Raw genomic sequence first — 23,389 nt, 5'->3', positions numbered from 1 at the left:
TCATCATTTCGGTCACATGAAGTTGGCATCGGTTACCGTGGTTACGCCCCTCCAACCGGCAAGGAGGCTCTCCGGAAGTGACGATGTAAATTACTGCTCGGTGCGTCCGACTAGATACATACTGCTGTTTATTCACACAAAAATGTTGAATGATAGTACACATATTAGGTATGTAGTGCACATTATGCGATTTCGGACAAAGCCTTACTGTTTCGTTTAGACTCTTATTTCTAGTTTGACAGAATGAAATGTTATATTTTCCTAGAAAACTGGATGACAGTGTGAGTTATTGATGGTGCTGAATTGGAGTATTGGATGAGCACAGGAAAACACTGCTGAAGCTGCTGAAACAGTCCGTCTAGTGTAGCTGCTGAGCTAATGTCTAAATAGATATATCTCTTTGACTCAGGGAAGGTCAGTGCCACAAAGAAAAAAATACTTCCGGATATTTGAGAAGATAACCTGGCAGCTCCCCCTGGTCCGGCTCTCTCATTCTGCCTGCTCTCCACTACTGCACTCGCAGAAAATCAATGCTGAGCGACTGCAACTGTATCGTCACGTTCCCCCCAATCAATAGCAGTCCATCAGGAGCCCGAGGCCCTGACCTCCAGCACGGCAAGGCCGCACACCCAGCCTCCAGCCTGATCTGGGACCAGATTAGATCTCCCTCTTGTGATAACCCCTAATAGGAAATACTGTTTTAAGATGTACACTTCTCTGGGTCTCCACGCGCTGGTCGCCACTACACACAGCCATAGAATCAGCATTTCATAAACGCTCAGGGACTGACGTCACATAGACCCACTCTGTTCCGCCGTGCGAATACCACACTGCGCCTTTGTAGGCTTTTCATTGTACTGTGTCATTGTATTCTCAAAGCAATAACAGAAGCTGTCATCAGCATGCGTCAGGCCTTTTTATATCAAAATTTATTTTGCTTTTGGTTTTGCTTTTAGTGCTTCAGAAAAAGAAACACAGACTTGGGAAATCAGTTGATGCAATACTTAGGATTCTGGGAAACATCTGGCAAGACTGTGCTTGAACCCGGGCATGACGATAGAAGCCTGATTTCATTCCAGCAAACGTTGTGTTGACTGTACTTGTTTCAAGAACATACTGTTTTCATTTGCTTTTTTATCTGATGATGTTTAGTCACATGGAACCTTAGTTACCGCATTACACTAAAATATAAAGCTTTTATAATTAAGCCAGGCAATTAATGCTAAGAATACCATTAAATGTACTTTTCAATTAATTGTATTATGTCTGTCATGCATAAGCCCTAGATCACATATCATTGTTATTTCTGTAAAATCAACTCAATGTGCTTGGTTGTGGAGAGGATCTGCCAAGTCACTAATATTGTTTGAATGGCAAATCGGTCAGTTAACCAAGAGCAAAATGGCCAATTGGAAAATTGAAAAAGAGGGTCCAGAGAGGCCGTTGAAGAGAGACGATGGCAAGGAAGTTAAGGGGTCGTGCCCATAAAGTAACAAATTGCAAAAACTCTTGCGAGACTCGCTGCCCGACGACCTATCCTAACCTTAACCGTTGTTTACAATAAAAAGAAATCTAAATGTCACATATATCTGTTGCACACACCCACTGCAAGGTTAGCACTGTTGTCTCGCAACAAGAGGATCGCAGGTTCAAACCCGGCTTGAGGCCCTTCTGTGTGGAGTTGGCATGTTCATGCTCCCCGTGTTTCGCTGGGATCTCCGGCTTCCTCCCATACAGGTTAGGTTAATTGTTGACTCTAAATTGCCCGTAGGTGTGAATGTGAGTGTGAATGGTTGTCTGTCTCTATGTGTCAGCCCTGTGATAGTCTGGCAACCTGTCCAGAGTGCACCCCGCCTTCGCCCAATTTGATCTGGGATCAGCGCCAGCCCCCACCGTGACCCTGAATAGGATAAGCGGTTACAGATAATAGATGGATGGACACCTGCTTTATTTCCTAAGATTTACAGACATACGTATACACAACAAACTGACTCTCATATAACTTACCAATTAGTGCACCTAAGGTGAATAACAATAAATTATTATTATACATTGAGCCATGTGGATATATGGCTGGCAATGTCCACTACTTTGGTCTGGCCTAGTGACTTTATGACTGTTCCTCTAACGCCATCATGAGGTTCACATTTCTGGCTATTGGAATGATTACCATGAAATTTGGTACAGACATTCATGGATCCCACGCAATGTATTGTAATGACTTTAAGTAAGTCATACAATAATACTAAGCATTATTTGAAAATGTGCTTTTTTAAATAATGTTCTTAATTTAACCAAAGCAGGACGGTAACGTTTACAAAAATCCAAAGAGCAAAACGTATTTTTCTCACAATGCTTTGGGGTCTTTAGTAGACACGTTGGTGTATTCACGAGATATAGATTAAATAGACACAGACAATAGTCCTCTGTGGTGAAGGATTAAGCTTTCATTCACAGCTAAATATAGCTTTTGCTACAGTGACTGAATCACATTCTCCTGCCTTGATAAAGCTGTTTTGTTCGTGTTTTATATTTACAATTTATAGCTGTAATTCCCTTTAGACTGACGAGACAAATATTTTCCTTGTCTCGGTGGTACCCGATTTCCATTTTGATGCCATTTCGACTTCAGAGTGTTAAGAGGTGTCGTGGTGTGAGCGTCTCCATCAGGAGCTGAGGCACACTGATCCAGTTGGCTTCACAATCTGTCAACAATTACACTTCTTCTCTAGTAAAGGACAGCTCTCCATGTCTCAGTGAGAAAATACTGGAGTGTACTGAAGCATCTCTGTGCGGTACAGTCTGCTAGCATGGAAGAGGGAGGGGGTTTGGTAAGGCAGCACTGTTGAACCATCCTGAGTCCCACATATCATGTCCTAGTGCTGATGAGGCTGAACAGGCAGACAGCGCAGAGTCTTGACAGCTCCCCGCTGCAGAGAATGCTGCATCATTAATAACAACCTGGTGATATAAAGCATCGATTGGCTTTCTGCCTATTTCCCAGGTTCTTTGCCTCCGTTTGCTCCCTTGAAACTCTATTTTTCTCTCATCTGCTTCTCCGTATCCGCTACACACTGACTGTGATGCCTCACTTTGTAATCACACGTGCACCTCCACAATTGCCGTAGCAGAAAGCATCACAAGGAAACTAAGTGATCCCACAGAGACGCGCTGTGTGTACCGTACCAGAAGTTGCGGAAAAAGCCAGTGCAGATATAATAATAACGGTCGGTTAATTATATTTTCACAGATATCCCTCTAGTAAATGATGCTGCAGTGCAGGAGCACCCAAAATAAGAGCCTCAACAGATATGATCTTACAACATAAATACTTTAGGGCTGGGTTTGGGCCCGTACATTTACATGTTCCCCCAGCATCTTCCACCCTGTTCTAATTAAATTTTCAGCACCTGTTCCACCCTTATGTTGCAGGATGACTTCATCCTCTGTAATGATGCAATCTCCCGGCCCTGGCAGGCAAGCCAGAGCAGTAGAGGCGGAGGGGAGGAGCCCACCCATCATTTGTCACCTTTTACAAGTTGCTGCCAGACTGTACATTGGAGAGAACCGTGCCATAAATGCATCGGAGGCTCCAAGTAGATGTCTTTTAGTGCTCGGAGCATGGAGCAGCACAACCACACAGTCACATGGGGCCTTTGTTTTCACTTAAAAAGCATTTTCATTCCCTTGCATACAATTGTGATTCATTGTGTTTTTGATCCTGCTTTATCCTTTCATGTTTTTCTAAGTTTAATTGATCTATAATTACCTTTGTTCTATGCTTCCTTTGTTATCATACACGCTCTAAATTACCTGAGGTACGTGCCTTGTGTGTATGTATTTCTGTAAAACACTTTGGTACATACCTAACTTGAAAGTAGACTACGTAAATACAGACTCTCCGGTCGGAGATATATTGTAGGGAGCTTGCTTGACACCTGATAATTAACTAGAGACATCAGACCCCTGAGGAGCTAATCCCTACTTAGCAACAGGGATCTGGGATATCCCATCTAACCGAAATACACTATGTAGTGACAATGTAATCAAACAGCCATACATCACACAGACAAAACAACCTGTAAAAATCCAGGATCTGACGATCCAGGCTCAATACTACAAATGTTGCTGGAGTTTACATACTTCGAGTCATTATATTTTCTATAGAAAACGCATTATGTTATGCTGGTGATGCATGCAATTTATAACACAAATTACTTCAATCTTTCTACCGTGCAAACTATGAGCTTTGTCATTCCTGGTGTGAAAAGCCTGGTTGCTCATGATTTCGTATGAACATTGTGGACTGGCCACTTTCCATCACCCGTGTAGAGAACACACCCACGTACAAATGGGCCTCATCGATGCTAACCCATGCATGTATGAAACACAAACAGGCCTTCCTGAGCACGTCTTTGTGCTCCTCTGCAGCACAGATGGCGGACTAGTGGGTGTCTTCCTGCTCTCCGGGCCCCTCCTTCACTCTTTTCTGTATTCTCTCTCCGCCTCCTCTCAAGGCTGAGCTCGATCCACCCCGGCCGCCCTATCCTTGATATCTCTCTCGTCTGCCCCCTCCCTCCCTAACAGCTTTCACACAATGCCTGACACTCTGCTGTTTGGCCTCCCTCCCTCTCTAGGCCAGTGCTAAATGGCCAGAGAGATTTGGGAGCATTCATCATTGTAATCATGTTGGTTAATTATTCATAGGCTCCATCAGGCCTCTTCCTGGTGTGGCATGTAGTTATTAGAGAGTAGCAACATTAGTCTGCCAGACTCTCATGGCGCAGAGGGGACAAAGGAGGATAGAGCAGGTTAGCTCAGCACATTGACACTCATTATTATACATCTCTGACTAATGGCTAATTGAAGCCATTCATTTTCTATTCAGAAGAGACTGATGGGCAGAGTGGAAAACATTGCATTGTGTTTTATGTATTGTCCTATAGCTTCCTACTGTAAACCACATATGGCTGTAATGTTACTTATTGCATATTAAACTGATACTCGATCGCCAGCCATTACTGACGGAGGCTTTTCGGTTTGCAGAGATGTGCAAACAGCGCGTCCTTCTCTAAACCGGGCTTCATCAGTCCAGATTACAGCGGTCCAGCCTCCAGCTGGGCACACTGGGAGCAGATGGCCCCGTAATCACCAGGGTTCATCTAGGTCTGCTACAGCAGCCAAAACCAGCTCCCAATATTTGATTTCATTTCAAGTATAGCTTAAAATACAGGACATGTCAGATGGCATTGCTGCAAGAGACTCCATAGATCCGGAGGCTGGTATTGCCAACCATTTCATGATCACGGTTATTTAGGAGTATGTTTACTCACTGGGGTCTGTATATATATCCTTTCTCAAGGTTTTAGCCTATATCTTTCCAACTAGCACTCTACAGGCTGATAAAGAGACTCTTTCTCTCTTCTGTAAAGGTCGATAACTCCTCCAGGAATCATGTGACCTTAGTTGGATACAGATCCCCCTGATGCACGATAGCACCATGGGACTCATCAGAAGCCCCATACCCACAGGAACAGAGACCTTATCCCAGGAGGGACTCACATGACTCATGATAAATATCATGTTCACACACATATATACATAAATATCATGTTCACACACACATCCTGCTTCTCTCTTCCCCTTCTCTCTCTTTATAATACACTCCATAATACACACACACCTGAATTTTACTCCCATTATGCAGGAAATATTGTTACAGATTGTGTTTCCTGTGAGCTTTTTTTAAAACATCCTGCCTTTCAGCAGCAGCGACGATAACACTTCTTCAGAAACGTCCAATACAATCAGAGGAACTGAACAGGAAACTCCCACAGATGTGTGGTGCTCCCAGAATTGTGTAAAAGGCTGCATTAAGCAATATTCTGAATGAAACAAATGATTGTGAGAAGGAGGAGAGAAGGCTGAACTTAGTTGCATGTCTTCCTCTCTGTTCCACCCACATTTCAACAAATGCTTCTTCTGAGTCACGCAGCATAATGACGCCACACTGTGCGTGTTTTTCTCCATAAAGGACAAAAAAACACAAAGCGCAGTTTGTCATTTTCCCGATCCTCTCTATGCCACCGCCTCCTGAAAATATGTGGGAGACAAACAACTGCGTAATAGTAATGTTTCATAAATAAAACCAGCCAGAAGAACAGAGAGTCCAGAGAGCTGCTTCCTCCACATAGCCAAAACTGAAATGATTTCGTCTTCTTGGTTTATAGCATTGTTGATAAATTTCTGCTGTTACATAACACCGCTGAACCTCCTTCACAGTTAAGCAACACAACATGGGAATGCCAACATGGTAATGCCAAACACTGTGAGCCTGCAGATATGATTTCAAGCTGAAGAGCTACCTTGGGGGGATTGAAGGAATCAAAGGCTTAGCGGAGATTTGAGCACTGCAGGTCCATCTGAAACATCCTAATGTCGACACACAATTGCCTCTGAATCAGGGATTTTTCTGCAGGCAGATTGAGATTGACACAATGCAAACAAGCTTTCCAAATCTGTATTTATATGGTAAATGCATTCAAAAGGCTCGAGTCATATCTGGGACTCAAGGGTTCACATTTTCTATTAGCAAGTGCAGCTACTGTAGAACTAAGAAAATGATTCTCTACAGGCTATTGTTGCCTTTCTCTGATAAGCAACATTATAATGATTAAAAACAAAATTTGCATAAAAATATCTAATTATCATTATCCTGAGACCACAACAGTACAAGAGCAGCATTTTATTTTTTTGTTTTGCTTGTTTTGAGCGCGCCTCATTTACATGACTGACAGACTGGCTTTGAGCTGGATCTCTGGAATTGGTAATCCACCCTGGAACCAAATCCCGAATTTAGCAGGTTAATGGAGATTAAAGGAAGTAACACGATTTTCAATTTCAGACCGAGGACATATTTGCAGATGATGACTTTATTCACAGGAGTAGAGTAAGGTATCGGACAAGAGTGTGCTGGAGGTCTTAAAGCAATAACATAATGCCCTTGAGCGTGTTTTAAGTAGATTAAGGGGATCTCAAAGCCTAAATGAGGGCATGTTTAGGTTAAAAGACAGTAATAATTGATCCACTTAAAGACAGACTGTCTTCCTACGGCCTCCCTGACAAACAGCAGGCAGCCGGCATCAATAAGATCTGATGCTTCTTCTTGCTTCCTTCTTATCTCACACTCGGCGCCTTTGCTGCCGCTCACTCTGCCTTTGACTCTGTTGTCTTTGCAGCCGATCCGTACTGAAGTCTTTCTTCCAGGGTATTCTCCTCTGGATCCGCATGTCATCTCTCCCCCACTTCTGCTTTAACTTTCCTGTCACTTCATGCACATCTTGAGCATTGCACATAGTTGGTACAGATCTGTCTACACTGCATCTTGTGCTTGTTAAAACATGTAAAGGAATCTGCCAATAGAGTGAAACGTTTAATGATCAGTTTTAACGGTTTGGAGTGAATCTTGCAGGAAGGAAACACATTGAAATCTCTTAAAGCTTCAGTAGGCAGAACGTTTTTGGCATAATTGGGCAAATATTCCATAATAACATTTCAGCATATTGTAATTCAAGTGTTTTTAGAGAAAACTAGACTTCTGCACCTCCTCATGGCTCTGTTTTCAGGCTTTAAAAAGTCTAGCCTGTGACGGGAGACTTTGACCAATCACAGGTCATTTCAGAGAGAAAGCGTTCCTATTGGCTGTGGTCCTGCTGGTGGGCGGTGCTTGATATTTCCTCAACTGATCTCAACCAGGACACAAGCTTTCTCATTTTACAGCTAAATAAGATGTTTCTGAAAACATTTGAGGCAAGAAATAAGCATTATAGTAACAGAATATTGATTCATATTTGATCAGCGCTGCCTAGTTTGACCGTTTGTTCGGAGTTTGCGAGTGCTCGGCTCTGATTGGTTGTTTTCCTCCGGTCTGTGAAATCTTGCAGATGCCATTAGGAGCACCGGAGGACACAGATTATCTGTCTCATGCACTACCGTCAAGATATAGTGGCCGTTTTATAAAAATAACTTTTTTGAATCATATTTTTTTTAACCATTTCTACCCACTGCAGCTTTAAGTAAAACTTAATCTGTCAACTTCATATTCTTTTCAGGAAATTATGAGTCCTATTGGGACATGGATGCATTTAATCCATATGATTTATGACCTCTGACGCTGTCTGTGCTTTAACAGCACAAAAAAATGTAAACGAGGAGCTGTTAATCTGTCTTGTTTCTGCTGTATGAGTATTTTATATCTTTTTTTTATGATTGCAATTGAGTCTTTTAGATTGCAGCATGTCAAATAAATAAAACCGTGCTGAAATGAGTGTACATATATAATAGTAATAGTAATATAGGGGGAGAGGCGGTGACAGAGGAGAGAGGGAGGTTAAAACATTCATATATCTCTTTCCTTCTGTCTCTGATTTATGCACATATACAATTCTGATCACATCGTGCCAGCTCCCCTGGGAGCTTGTCTAGCAGATGCATCTCATGGAAATGAGGCTCTGAGGTTATATACATACATATATATATATATATGTAGTGTGAGCCTCACAAATAGAACGAGAGGTAGAGGCAGAGTGGTTGTCTGTTTGTATTAACATCATTATTATATGTATTTGTTGAGGTGGGGGTGTGACCAGAAAGCTAAAAGCAATAATTGATCTTTATAATTGTGGCCCAGCATACCACATACAATACATTATACATATGATGGTACAGTATGTATGTATGTAACATTTAACTTAACGTTAAAGCATGTTGGTTCATGGCTTTAATTCAGAGGCATGTGGTATCGCCACAGTGAGAACAAACTGGTCTTTAACTCCCGGTGGGAGGTCAGTACACCATCGCTGATGAAAGAGCCCAGCATGGCTAGCTTTAGCCCAACAAACTGCAAAGACATATTGAGGTTATAACCTCCTCCCAGGTCTCTCAGAGAGGACGCTGCCCTTGCACACAGCATCTTTGGCCTACTGTTCATGTTAATGAGGTGCTCTGTTACTGAACAGCAGGATGAACGCCTAATGCTGCGGCCCGCTGGGACCGGCTTGTACAAGGCAAAGAAAAAAAAAAAAAAAATCAAGCTTGAAACAAACTTGATGAAATAGTGCGCGGCGTATAGACTGGCGTCGCTCTCTCACATTTAACATCAGCAGCTTTCTGCTCACTCGCCATCCTCCTCATCTGTCTCACTTGTTCCCATCGAACCCGTAAACACACATTTTTTTTAGCCCCCCTCCTCTACGTTCTCTCAGCATCACTTGGCCACTGAGGGTGGTTACCATGGTAACACCACCCACAGGAGCCGGCTACCTTCCCTGTTACCGTAGCAACTGGTTCCCTACAGAATTTCAAGCATGTCACTCTCTCTCTCTCTCTCTCTCTCTCTCTCTCTCTCTCTCTCTCTCTCTCTCTCTCTCTCTCTCTCTCACATGAAAGAGTCCCCATATGTTTGGTTCCACTCTCTATCCTCGGCAGGTCGCTGATCGCCGGCTTAATGGTTGGTTAGCTTTCCTTATCACTGTCTGCTGGTTGTTTACATGCCACTTAAATTACTAAAGCAATACTGGGCCCTGCTGAGTTGAGCTTATTGACTCTCTTTAAAGCGAGCAACAACTTTAATGGTTCCCCTAAAATATTGTAGAAATGTGTCTACTATGCCAATAACGTCTAATTATATAGCAGTGCAAATGAAATCATTTCAACTGATAATAAAAAACAATGTTAACAACAATGCCCTAGAGGCATCTGACCTCCAGACAGCAGGAATACACATGTGACTTCAAAGTGATATAATTAACAACATTATTATAATCTAAAAATTAACACAAAAAAATTAATTGCAACTATTTTAATTATCAATTAATAATAAAAGAGAGAGAGAGAAAAGAAAAATTTGCTGGTTTTAGCTTGTCACATGTGAAGATTTGCTCCTTTTTCTATGTTTCATATCAGGGGTGTCGCGATATACCAGTATTGACGATAACCATGATATTTCAAAATTATATATGGATATCATGTTAATTATACATATATGATAATATTGTGTAAATAATCCAGCACCTCTTAAATAATTGTATATATACAGTTATGGTAACTCTCTCTCCATCTCCCTACAATCGTATTTTGAGTGTAATTCATTTTCCTAAAAAAGAAACAAAACACACAAAGTTAAAGAGGAATTTGACTGATAGCATTATTATTCTTTTTTCCCCCCTCCAAATTTTCTATAGATATCTCAATAATATTGTTATTGTGAATTATTTTGGCCACAATAATCATGTAGTGAAAATCTAATATTGTGACAGCCCTAATTCATATGACTATAAACTCTTTGGGTTTACATATCAAAAGTATTTTTAATCGCTATCTTGGGATCTGGGAAGTTGAGATTTTTCTTTTATGGATTATTTCATAGATTAAACATTTACTCAAATCATTGCAAAAAAATCTGATACAATTAACAACATTATTATAATCTAAAAAATTAAATATGAATACCAAGGTTAGTATGTTGACAAAAAATGAATCCCCAATTATTTTGAGTATCAATAACAAGTCAGTTATCATGAAAAATGGCAAAAAGAATTGCTGGTTTTAGCTTCTCACATGTGAAGATTTGCTACTTGTATTTTTTTACATGTTTCACATGACTGTAAACTCTTTGGGTTGGACTGATGGTTGCACAAATGAAAAGTATTTTTAATCACTGCATTGTCATTCTCTTATAGATTCTTTCATAGATTAAACATTTAGTCGAATCATTGCAAAAACAATCTACAGATTAATATTGAGAAAATGATTGTTAGTCACGGCTGTAAATGTAATATCATATAATACAATATAATACAATACATCAATGCTACTAAACAAGATAAATACAGTTAATATAATACACCATATTTAACAATCTAGTCTTATTACGCCACTATCAGTGACAGCATTGTATTGTATTGCTTTGGATGATCCCACTCAATCTCAGTGTGGTGACTAAGTAGCTGACTAAATGATTCGTCACATGTTCCTCTGATTCCTCTGCTTCAGGGCCGCACAGCCTGCGTGTTACAACACAACAGATTATCTTTCCATTTTGCTTTAATCGTCTTCACTAACTATCTGTCCTTCCAAGACTTCCGTTAAGTACGCCCACTATTACAAAAGATGGGATGTGTACAAATTTGAATTACCTGAACGAGCACTTTTACATTTGGTAAGTAGAAAGCAGTTTGACAAATCCCCTGACAACAAATACTAATGATAACTGAGATCATGTCGGGGCTGACATGTCCTGTCTTGCTTTAGCCCTCTCAGTGTTATTTTCGACCGGGCCACTCTAGTGAGATAATGCGTGCTGGCGGTGCAGTCTGCCAGTCTGTGCTGCAGAATCACTCAGTAGATTAAATATTAGTGTTATCTCATTTCCTAAGGCCATGAAGTCTCCACAGAGTGTCCAACTGAAGGGGAAATGGTTTAATCATTGAAACAATCTGCACAAAAGACCCCTCACCAAGGCCTGGAACCTCCATTTGTGCTTTTATTACAGTCTTTTTCCAAACCACCACTAAACTCTTGCGAAGCATCCAATTTGTCAGACGAGCTCGAGTGAGTATTGGCTGTTAACTGGCGCAGCTTGGCCTTGGCCAGCACAATGACCCTGAGCTGAGTAAAGAATGGAATACTATCTGTCGTATTGTTGTTGATTAACAGCAGCCACAGCAGCACCTGAGTCTCTTTCTTTATCATCTATAGCTGCACGTACAGCCGGTCTGGCTGTTTATAGTAAGAAAGCCATCTGTGTATATACTGTATAAAATAGAGGCAGGAGAACCCAAGCCGGGGTTGCTGAATACTGAGCATCGAGTCAAATGCTTTGGGAACATTTCGTCTCAGGGGAAGGGAGGGTATGTTTGAGACTCCTTTGCTGGAAATATACACTCCTCTAAAATAAATAAATTCCATCCTAAAACACTTTAGCACTGGTAAACAAACAACTGCTGGCAATGCTTTTGGTTGCATCAAATTTCTCTTTCAAATATAGAACAAAAAAAGCGTCTCATTGTATATCCAATATTCAATATCAAGCTAACTTTGCTGCTTACATATTAGGGCTGACCCGAATGCTTTGCCATAGTATTCAACCTCCAAATCAGTATTTGAATGCTTTTTTTTGTTTGTTTGTTTTTTTATACATAAGTATGTAATAATAATGTATAAATCCCAAAATAGCCCATGAAATAAGGAATAACCCCACAACATTATTCATATTCAACATTAATTATTATTAGTTATTCTCAAACGGATATCACTATTTGTTATATGTACTGTCCCGAAACTTCGAAGCCCAAAAAAATTGTATTTGGGACAACCCTATTACACATACACTTCATAGCTGAATACAACAAGTTCACACCAGTTGTCTGGGGATTGTCAAGAAGCATTCTGGGAAATGTAGGAAATCACTAAAAGATCATTTAATGGCATGTATTAAGTGAAAATGGGTGCGACCAACAGCACAACCCTCACAAAATAACTGAAAAAAACGTAAAACGTGAAACTGTAAAACGTTATAAGCCGTAGCGACAATATGTGTGCAAATAAAGACAGATGTCTGAAAATGTCAAGAATGAAAAGAGAAAAAAAAAAAAGCAAGAGTAGCAAAGTGCAGAAAAAAAAAGAACAAAACGAAGGGCGAGTTTGGAGCATGTATTATTCAAGAATGATCAAAGTACACACAAAGAAAGTAAAAAGATGTCACTGGCCACTGAAAGCTGCTAAGGCAGATGGAGGATGGTGGTGTCTGGGCGAGTGGGTAGGGGAGGGGTAAGGAGTGCCTTTGGGATGTGGCTGGGGAGGCTGAGGGATGGGGGGTGGGGGGAGGCGAGGCAAGGAGGAGACATGGGTGGGGATTTTCTTTTGTGTTCTGTAGAGCAAGGGTGGGGAGTGGACCTGTAGGGCGGGGGAAGGGGTGGGTAACAAAAAAAAAAAACAGGTAGCATGAAGAGAGAGGACTGTCTGGCATTGAAGCGTTGAGAGGGTGCGTGACAAGTGCCAAAGCCCCGTCGACAAGCGAGAGCCCAGACCTTTCCACGGCCTTCAATAATTGATGCAGCTTCTGCGGCGTGCCATCTTTATAAAGCAGCAAGTGTGTGGTGAACGTGTGTGTATTTCCGAGTTGTCTGTGTAAGTGTGTGACCTAATTGTGTGCGTGTGTATGAGTGAGTGGTTTCTACCCATTAATACCGCTGTACCTTTGTTACATTTGGATTAATGTCTTAGAAATTCGCTTTTGTTTTTGTGTTCTGCTGCCAATGCTGTGCAAAGTGATGGCAGAGCAAGAACCACCTGCCAGAAACTACATCCATTTCCCTCCATAACAGCTCCCGATGTTCTCCTGTAGAATATTAATACTGGGCCCGATCATTCTCAGTGGACCCAACAACACCGCGCTCTCTCAGGCCCCCGCAGCCACGGCCGTTAAGGAAATTAGGATTTTCGCAGTCCCTCTTTCATACAACTCGGCGCTCCGCTCAGGCCACGGGGTTTTTGTCGCCTCTTGCCCCTCGTCTCATTTCAAGGCCACCTGTGAATACATGTACATGACAGAGATGGATCTCTCTGCTCTCCCAGCTGCTCGGGCTGAGCAGCACTAGGGCTGGGCTCCCTCCATTAGCATGCACTCCTCCTCCAGCCTGCAACCCACATAACATTCAACATGCTCTACATCACTTACACTCTCCATCCTCCCTCGCCCTCTCCCTTTCTCAAATCATCTGCCGTGCCAGGGCAATCCCCTCTCTCTCTCTCTCTCTCCACCGGCCCTCAATCTGTTTCACTGCGCTCTCTCTCTCTCTTTTTTTTTTCCTCCTGAACATGGAGGACAAGTGTTATCGCCACACTGCAGATGTTTTCGAGTGAGGGGGGGGGACTCCTCTGAAACCTCCCACTGGCTGCGGCAGGACTAAACATCTCGCTTCGCCTTGGCGTTAAACTTTTCAGCAGAAATCCAACCCATTAGGCTTACTGTGGCAGTTATGCAGGGTGCGAGGACCTTTGGGCTGCAGTGATATCTCTGCCCTGCAAGACTCTGGAGAGGAGCCACAGCTGGATGCGATCAGGACGGCTATGCTAGTATCTCAATCCCTGTAGGTGACACTGAGCAAACTCTAGACACACGCAGGAGACACATCCGAACCACACAGTCCCACCCGGGTTTCAGCTTTAACAGACACGGGGCGCAAACGAATCAGATTCGATCTGCAAGAACTCAAGGCTTAAATGAATCTACATACATGCTATATGTGACCTTCAGTAAGTAGATGATGAAAGGTAGAGTAATCTTTGGGAAAGTTAATGCCAGTCCTTGATTATGTGTAACCTAGAAGCAGCCGTGCAGTCCGGGAAGCCAAACAAATGAACTCATCAAATGCAGTGCAGCAGGTTATGCGTGACAGGTTACAGAGATGACACCAAGTGATGAGCCTCGCAAGCAAACATTATTAAATGCTAAATTGGGAATTACAGCCTCTCCAGCTGAGACGCTTAATTTGAAATATTTCAGAAAGGGCCAGAAGACAAGATTGAATCATCTAAATCAGGATTTGGCAGAGCTTTTCCGAACCTATCGGGGGGATGCCGTGCAAATGTGCAATTAATGTCAATTTATTTCGGCAGAAAAGCTGGATGAACTCCATGCCTGGAGACACAAACACAAAATATACTTCCTTCATTCACACTCTAAACGACTAGCAGCGATTAATAGAAGTTAAACCCTCCCCAATAACCTTCTGAACCACGCAGTACAAGCTTCAGTGTTGTCAATTGCAAGAATGGGCGCATTAACATCATTCTTTAGTTTTTCACCTCTAGCAACAGCTCTAATTGCTACTGCTCCTTTCCCCAGGTACAAGTGGAGCTCTCATTTCACAATGACTCTGCAGGATTTAATCCAGGTTCTTCTGTGAATGTGCTGCACTTCCAAAAAAAACATGGAAAGGAAGTCAGATATGGAGAACAGGGAGGAGAAAACATGTGATACAACAAAATGGTACGTTTTATGCCCACTGGCACACGGACATAGTGGAAAATAGCGAACGCACGGGAATCCATTAGTGGAACCCGATTATCTCTTGGCTCTAAAATTAATTAAGTGAGTGTAGGGCAGTGTGTACGTGTGTGTGTGAGTGTCTGTGTGTGTGTGTGAGAGAGAGAGAGAGAGAGAGAGAGAGAGAGAGAGAGAGAGAGAAAGAGAGAGAGAGAGAGAGATCTGGTTGTCCTTATCTTTTTTTCTTGTTTTTTTCCCCAACAAATCCTCTTGTGTTGCTGCATTGAGAGGCAGATGGGGGTGGGAGGTGCATGGATCTGTGTGGCTGTATTCCAGCACATAGCCTGAAATTGCTGTTGGTGGGGACGTGGTGGTGGAGGAGGGGGGAGGAAGGGAGGGGGTTACAGCGACTTTATGACTCACCATTTTTATTTTAATCTTCAGCCGTACTAAAAACCTGCTTCCTATCCTTCTGCACTTTCCTTCCATGTTCCCTCCCTTCCTCCTTTTATGCTTTCCCAGACCATCTGTATTTGCTGAAACCTGTAGATATGGCGGGTTTTGTTTCTGGGTCTTCTTCTGCTCCGTCACTGGAGGGCTCAGGTTCACACTGCAGTCATTTATCTTGATAAATACAGAGCTGGTTGACTAAAGCTGAGCATACCTGTAGTCCCTATCCTACCTTTTTTTATTTTTTTATCAAATATGGCTACACCAAAACACAATCTCTGTATGATTGCTTTCATACATTAGATTTTCCTGTGTTGGGGGGTTTCGTTGTAAAAACTGAGCTCACTAACTGCAGTCTGGCTTTATGTTTTGTTGACAAGTGAGTATTCACAAATGTCATTGTGATTCCCTAATGTTTGGGATCTTAAAGAGCATAGGCCTGGGTGGTATGACGATATCAAACGCAGGACTATATGAATTTGTGGACTGTTAAAGAGATTTTACCAACAATTTCTGCAGCTGTTTCTTTAATATCTCCTGTTGTATTGTATTGCAGGCAACGTTGTAAATAAATGACCAGGACTGCTAAGTCAAAATTCTCTGATTCCAGCTTCTTAAATGTGAATATTTTCTGGTTTCTTTACTCCTCTGTGAAAGTAAACTGAATATCTTTGAGTTGTGGACGAAACAAGACATTTGAGGACGTCATCTTGGGCTTTGGGAATTACTGATCGACAGTTTTCACCATTTTCTGACATTTTATAGACCAAACAACTAATCAATTAATCAAGGAAATAATCAAAAGATGAATCAACAATGAAAATAATCGTTAGTTGCAGCACCAAATGACAATATCAGATTTTTTAAAATACATATTTGCATCACTATGATGAGGTACTTGGATTTGTTAGATTATTTAATTTCCTGGATTAGCCAAAACAAGACATTGATGTTTTATCAGTTTAACAGTTTCTCCATTGATTTCTCAGAAAAGTAATCATGATAGGGTTGCGTGATATCGATAAAGTCCTCTATAATAGTAGCCTATATGTATTTGATATCATAATAAGAGATGAAACAATTTGGTAATTAATCAATTAGACAATCGACAGAAATAATCAGCAACCATTTTGATAATCAAATAGTCATTTAAGTAACATTTCTTTGAGCAGAAGCTTCAGCATTTGCTGGTTTTCTTACTCTTTTCTGATAGTTAGCTGAGTATTTTTGGGGGTCAGGAGTTTTGATTGGACAAAACAAGATGACTGAATATGTCAACTTGGGCTTCAGGAAATTGTGATCAGCCTTTTTCACCATTTCCTGACATTTTAAAAGGATTAATTGAGAAATTGAGAAAATAATGCTCAGATATCAGTATTGGCTGTGAATGAAAATAACTGTTAGTGGCAGCGCTTATCAGGATATCTACTGTGTATATATGTAGGTACGTTGTGACATAATAACATTCAGTTGGACAAAATAAGTAGTGGAAGTTGAGTTTTCGGCAAATCCAGAATATTATAAATACCTGACATATCAAAGTACTTCATCACATTCATGTAGAATGCATATTAAACTCTAATACTGCCGTAAAAAAGTCCTTTATACACTTATTTGCACACGATATGCACATTATCTGTATTATTATTTTATTAAATTATATTATATTGTATTATATTTTACTGCATTGTTACCTTTTAATGTCTCATAGCAGCATCATTTCTTATAATTTCTTATTATGCTGCTATGTCGAGGAGCCAAAACAAATTCATTTTCTCTCCTATACCGGTACATTGAGATGTAACAATAAAGGTATCTTGAATCGCCCAAATATGTTCAGGGGATAAATGATATTACAAAAAAAAGTATATTACCTCACATATATATATATATATCCCCTATATTACTATATGTATCATAATGTGATTTACTGTGATATGTTATCCATATTTCCCACTCCTATTATAGATGAAAGAGCACATGTAACCCACTTAAAGGCACACAAAACCCAACAAATTTAATTTAATCTAAACATCCTGTGCTCCATGAATGTCAGACTACATGATAAAGATGTTTACAGGCGGCCCATGAAGGTGGTTGTTCTTGTCATCTTTTCATGGATGACCTTTTGTATCGGAACTGTCCAGCATGTCAATTATCTAAATGCTCTCGGTGCTGCGACAGCTACAGGAAGTGCTATTGCAGCCGAGCTACCTGGGAAAGCTATATGTGACAACCTGGCATCAACGCAATTTGTATTTCAGCAAAAAAAATGATCATGGCTTTACTAATCCAGAACACTGTCTGGAAATGTAATTTGATTATATTCTGATTACCCCAACGCACTGACACATTTAACTATTACACTATAAAAGAGAGAATTTATCCAATTCGCACACTTCAGCTGAATGAATGTTGAGTAAATTAAGGGAAGCTGACAGTTTTATTAGGACTAATACCACAGTGTAATCCAGCAAGCCAACCCTCTCGCAGAGTAATCTTCAGTGTAAACCTTCATGGGCAGGTCTCCTTGTATGAAGCTAAAGCCTGTTCCTCAGCATAGCAGTAATCCCACTAAGGCTCTTAGAGAAGTGAAATTATTTCAGAATGAAAGGAGAGGCTTTATACAGACTCGCTGTGGAAGATGGCTAATAAATAAACATCTCACAAAAGCCTCTTATGGGGAACTTTGGGGGAGACTCTGAACCATCTCCCAGCTTCATTCACTCTTCGTCTCCAGGTGGAAAAGTACGTTTGACCTGAAACGCAGCTCCAGCTGGGACATCATGACTCATCCTCCATCCCTCCTCCCCTCCACGCTCACACTCACCTCCAACACCACCACCCTCTGCTCCTACACCACACAAATGCTCCCAACCTGAATGCCTCTGGTCTATTACAGCGGGGAGATGATGGGTGACTTATTGAGAAATAAAAGGAAGAGTCCATCAAACTGTGCTGTAAGTCGTGATGAGGATGCAGCTGGCGGCCCATTGATCTGTCACTCTCTCTCTACTTTCACTATCTCCTCTCTACCTTATTGATGGAGACAGATGCCAAAATGATGACCCCCACATCTCTCTCATTAGTATCACACTCTATGCCCAATGATATATCAAAGTCACCCCCTCTTTGAATGGTTTCACATGCATTTTCAAGATATATTAGAAATAGAGGTTTAACATGATCCACTGAAAATCTGATTTTGTCATGAAGCCCAAATGTAACACAGAACAGCCATTGAATATGCATGACTCCATCCATCCATCCATCCATCCTGCTGCAAGAGCTGCACCACCACCCCTCTAAAGGACGGATGCAAGCTGATTTTCCTCCTCTGACAAGGCCAGATGGGACGCAATGAGACAGGATTTGATCTCCATCCTTCCACAGAAGCAAAAAAGGCCTGGGTGACACATTTTTTTTTTTCATGTCCTACACAGGCCCAGACTTGACGCAGTAAAACCCACATCTCTATGAAAGCCTCTCATATTTGCATCCCGGATGTCAGCCTATATACCATTCGTGCGTTTATTACAGCATTTGCATGTAAAATCCTCTCGCTCCTGCTGACGTTGTGTGCCATTACTCTTGTTGACATATAGGACAGAGCCAGAGGATGCATTTAGAAATTAAAACCTGCCCTAGATAAGGGCGCATGTCAGCAAATATGGAGAGAGAGAGAGAGGCGCAGCTGGATGCGCAGCTGCATGAGCTATAATAAACAGCATTTTGTTCAAAAGTCACATCGACATTCAGATAAACAGAGAGTCAAATGCGCAATGGGTACAAATGGTTAAGATAATCTCCTTCTTACCTCGACGTTTTCCAACGCGCAGTAGGACAATACAGCCATCAATATAGGTATTGCGGTATGTCCCATTTTCTCGTCTTCTTTTGTCTCTTTTTTTTTTATTATAACGAAGTTGCTTTTTTAAATGACTGCCTCCAGTATCAGGCTGTCTGTCTGGTTACATCAGCTGGAGAAGAAGTGATGGACACTGCGTTTCGCCGTCCTGCGATATCTCCTGCGTCTGCGTCCTGCTCGCTCTCGCCAACGAGACTCTCCAATGGCAGCCTGGGATTTGTCTCTGTGGATGAAGGCTGACAGAGAGAACCAAGCCCAGTTTCTGCGGGTATTTATCACACAGCTTTCCTCACGGTGGCTTAGTGAAGAGAGACATCTGGTGGTGACGCATGGAGAATGCACTGCTGGTGGGTCGGCCTGCTGAGTGTCTGCGTCAGTTTAAAGGGAGAATCCAGCCAGAAATACAAAATAACATGGCAGTTTTAAAGGGGACATATTGTGCTCATTTTCAGGTTCATGCTTGTATTTTGGGTTTCTATTAGGATATGTTTACACGCTTTTATGTTAAAAAAAACACATCATTTTTCTCATACTGTCTGTCTGAATATACCTGTATTCATGCTCTCTCTGAAACTCTCCGTTTTAGTACATTTCAACGGAATGGCAACGGAATTGCGTTGCTAGGAAACAGCTTGGGTCCATGTTTACATCCTGTCAGCTGATGCCATTCACATACACTGCAACAGGAAATAAACGGGGGCACATTTAGTATGTTTACGTTTAAAACTGTGAAATTGTCTAAATATTGTAGATTTGTAACATCAAAAAACGGACAGAAGTCCTAACTGCTTGTTTCTAACGCACAGTTTCTGAATACGGGCTGTGTGTATTTCTCCATGGATTGAGTGTTTCGATGGTTTAACAGTATTTATATATCACTCAAACCTGCTTTATAATATAAAAAGACATGAAAATCTCATGTTTTACAATATGGGACCTTTAACTTGAGAATTAAAGGTTTAAAGGTCCCATATTATAAAAAAGTGAGATTTTCACATTGTTTTATTATAAAGCAGGCTTAAGTCCTATATAAATACTATGAAAGTATCAAAACACTCAATCCACAGGGAAATACACACAGCCCATATTCAGAAACTCTGCATTTGAAACAAGCTGTCACGATTTCTGCTCATTCGTGATGTCACAAATGTACAATATTTAGACACTTGACACAGTTTTAAACGTAAACGTTCTATGTGTCCCAGTTTATTTCCTGGTTGCAGTGTGTATGTGAATGTCATCAGCTGACAGGAAGTAACCATGGACCCAGGCTGTTGCTTAGCAACGTAATTCTGTTGCAATTCCGTTAAAATGCGCTAAAACGGAGCATTTCAGACCGAGGGTAAATACAGGTATATTCAGGTCGACAGTATGAGGAAAATAAAGGATTTTTTGAACATTACAGCATGTAAACATGTTCTAGTAGAAACACAAAATACAAGTATGAACCTGAAAATGAGCATAATATGGGACCTTTAAGCTGCGTCATAGAGAATAAAACTATATAGTAAGACCCCTTCCTTTGCTATATAATAAGATTAATTTAATAATATCCCTTCCACACAAGTTTTAAAACATATAGCCTAAATTGCTCTGCTGTGAATAATATATTTTTTGTCTGATATGGTTTTCCTACAAAATACATCAATTTCCTAATTAAATATTCTTAAAACTGATTGTGAATAGGGAGATAGAACAGGATGATGACTGAATTATACACTGATTTTTTTAAAAAATTGATTATATGTATATGTGTTTTTGTATGTGTATATACTGCGTGTGCGTATATGTGTATGTATGTATATATGTATACAGTATATATATGTATATATAAATAGATTTTTATTTAATTTTATTGTTTTTTCTTTTTTACTTGTGTATATTCATTTTACTTATTTATCTATTTTTTGTATATAATATGTTTTTCCTTTACTGTATCTATACTGGCTTATTTTATTTTAATATTAGGTTTGTTAAGTTTCTTTGTACCAAGAATGTTATTATTGGGGATGTTTGTGAATGTTTGTTCTGTTGCTTCAAAATGAACAAAAAAAACAATAAATATAATATTGAAAATATGAAAAAAATTCTTAAAACTACACAATAGTGGAAGAATTACTCAGATCCTTTACTTAAATAAAAGTAGAAATACACTGTATAAAAATACTCAAATAGGCCTACTATACATTTTAAAAGTATACTTTACTTGCTAGTACTCATTATGCAGAATGGCTCATTTCACAGTGTAATATTGTTAAAGAATATCATTATTCTGTTTTCATCACTACCAAATACATGTAAGAGCATTTTTAGTGGTGTAGTTCGTCAATGTAGAGCCAAGATTATATACTTTGTATACTGCGCACTGCATCATATATATGTGTTTTTTTTTTATGTAAAAATAAGTGTCAAATAGTGCAGTAAAAAGTAAAATATTTGTGGAGTAGAAGTAAAAAGTAGCATTAAATTGAAATACACAAGTAAAGTACAAATATGTCAAAATTGTACTTAAGTACAGTACTTGAGTAAATGTACTTAGTTACATTCCACCCCTGAAACTATACACCTACTCCTTCACACTGACTGACAATTCCAGCATCTATGAATATACAAGCATTTTTGTTATTTCAAAAGTTAAACTGCTCGAATAAATAAGAATCATTTCATTAATAAAAATGTGTGTCTCATTATGATTAAAATTGGTAAGTAAGAAAAATAAGATACATAAATTACACTCAGTTGCCAGTTTATTAGGTACAGCTAGGTTAAAGTAATGCAGTCTAATACAACAGTCCTGCAATAAACTGTGTTGCATTATACTGAGAGGTGTTTCTCATTTTTAGTCTACCCTTATTGATCTGAATGGGCGGGACACAATATTTCTCTGTATAACTGTAGCTGCCAAAATGATCAGAAAGTTGAATCCACGCCTCTCTAAAACAGTTTCAACAAAAACTGAACATTATAAACTTCATGAAGGTTGCATTAGACTGCATTAGTTTTAGATATATGCTCCAAATAAACTGTCATTGTAATGTTTATTCACTCCGCTGAAACATTACAACCTTTATGAAATATGAAATAGAGAGGTGTTCTGTTAATTTTTTTGAAGCTGTATTTTATGGTGTTGCTGTAGTGGATCGTATTATATTAAATTGTGTTTATAAGATGTTTTTTTTTTTTTCTTTATGTAAGTTGAGTGGACACACTTTTGTATTGCATGTCAGACTTACACAACAACATAAAACCTCTGGAGGGTATCTGGAATCTCCAAAAGGAGCACTGAGTAACAAATAAACACAAGTGATAAATAAATAAATACCAAAAAAAAACTGTAATACATCAGACCCAGTTGGGGTGTTCACAAGATGTTTTTTACCCCCCATTTATGTAAGTTGAGTGGACACAATATTGTATTCAATATTACACAAAACACAAACCTCTGGAAGGTATATGGAATCTCCAAAAGGAGCACTGGGTAACAAATAAACACAACTGATAAATAAATAAATTAATGAATTAATTAATAAATAGATACAAATAGATACAAATATGAATATATAATAAATAAATAAATAAATACAAATAGATACAAATATGAATATATAATAAATAAATAAATAAAGATACAAATAGATACAAATATGAAATACCCCCAAAAAACTGTAAAGCACCACTGTATTTGTATTGTAAAACATCAGGAGATTGACCTCATTGCTTGTGAGGTAAAATCCTTATGTTGATGTATTGTATATATATAATACATAAACTAATCTTTCTGTGTACTCTACATTTTGGATATATTTGTAATTCAATCTTTTTAATTGACTTATTTTCTAAAGAATCCACCACAATTAAAGGCAAAACATTTACTTTGGTTAAATATGTGAGGTTTTTTTTTCAGGGTTCTTGGCAGCAACATCCACAAATGGTCAGCAGGGGGAACACATGGTATGAAAGTAAAGGAAAAAAACAACTTCCTCTGACATGCCTGCAGAAACAAAAAGGAAAGCAGCAGGTGT

At 39.9% G+C, this 23,389-nt stretch overlaps 1 protein-coding gene across 2 annotated transcripts in view; it reads right to left on the bottom strand.

Moving 5' to 3' along the window:
- Positions 1–19,575, bottom strand: part of aplp1 (amyloid beta (A4) precursor-like protein 1) — a 37,835-nt gene extending 18,260 nt beyond the window's left edge. For both annotated transcript variants that reach the window (XM_037785756.1, XM_037785757.1), the window contains exon 1: positions 19,317–19,575. In XM_037785756.1, coding sequence (XP_037641684.1) covers positions 19,317–19,382 — 66 coding nt within the window. In that variant the 5' untranslated portion in view covers positions 19,383–19,575. The remainder of the gene's footprint in view (positions 1–19,316) is intronic.
- Between the last annotated feature and the right edge of the window lie 3,814 nt (positions 19,576–23,389).

This window comes from Sebastes umbrosus, chromosome 11, assembly GCF_015220745.1.
Source record: "Sebastes umbrosus isolate fSebUmb1 chromosome 11, fSebUmb1.pri, whole genome shotgun sequence".
Lineage (NCBI taxonomy): Eukaryota > Metazoa > Chordata > Actinopteri > Perciformes > Sebastidae > Sebastes > Sebastes umbrosus.
The sequence above is the reverse complement of the archived record's forward strand: the minus strand, read 5'-3'. Positions and strand labels throughout refer to the sequence as shown.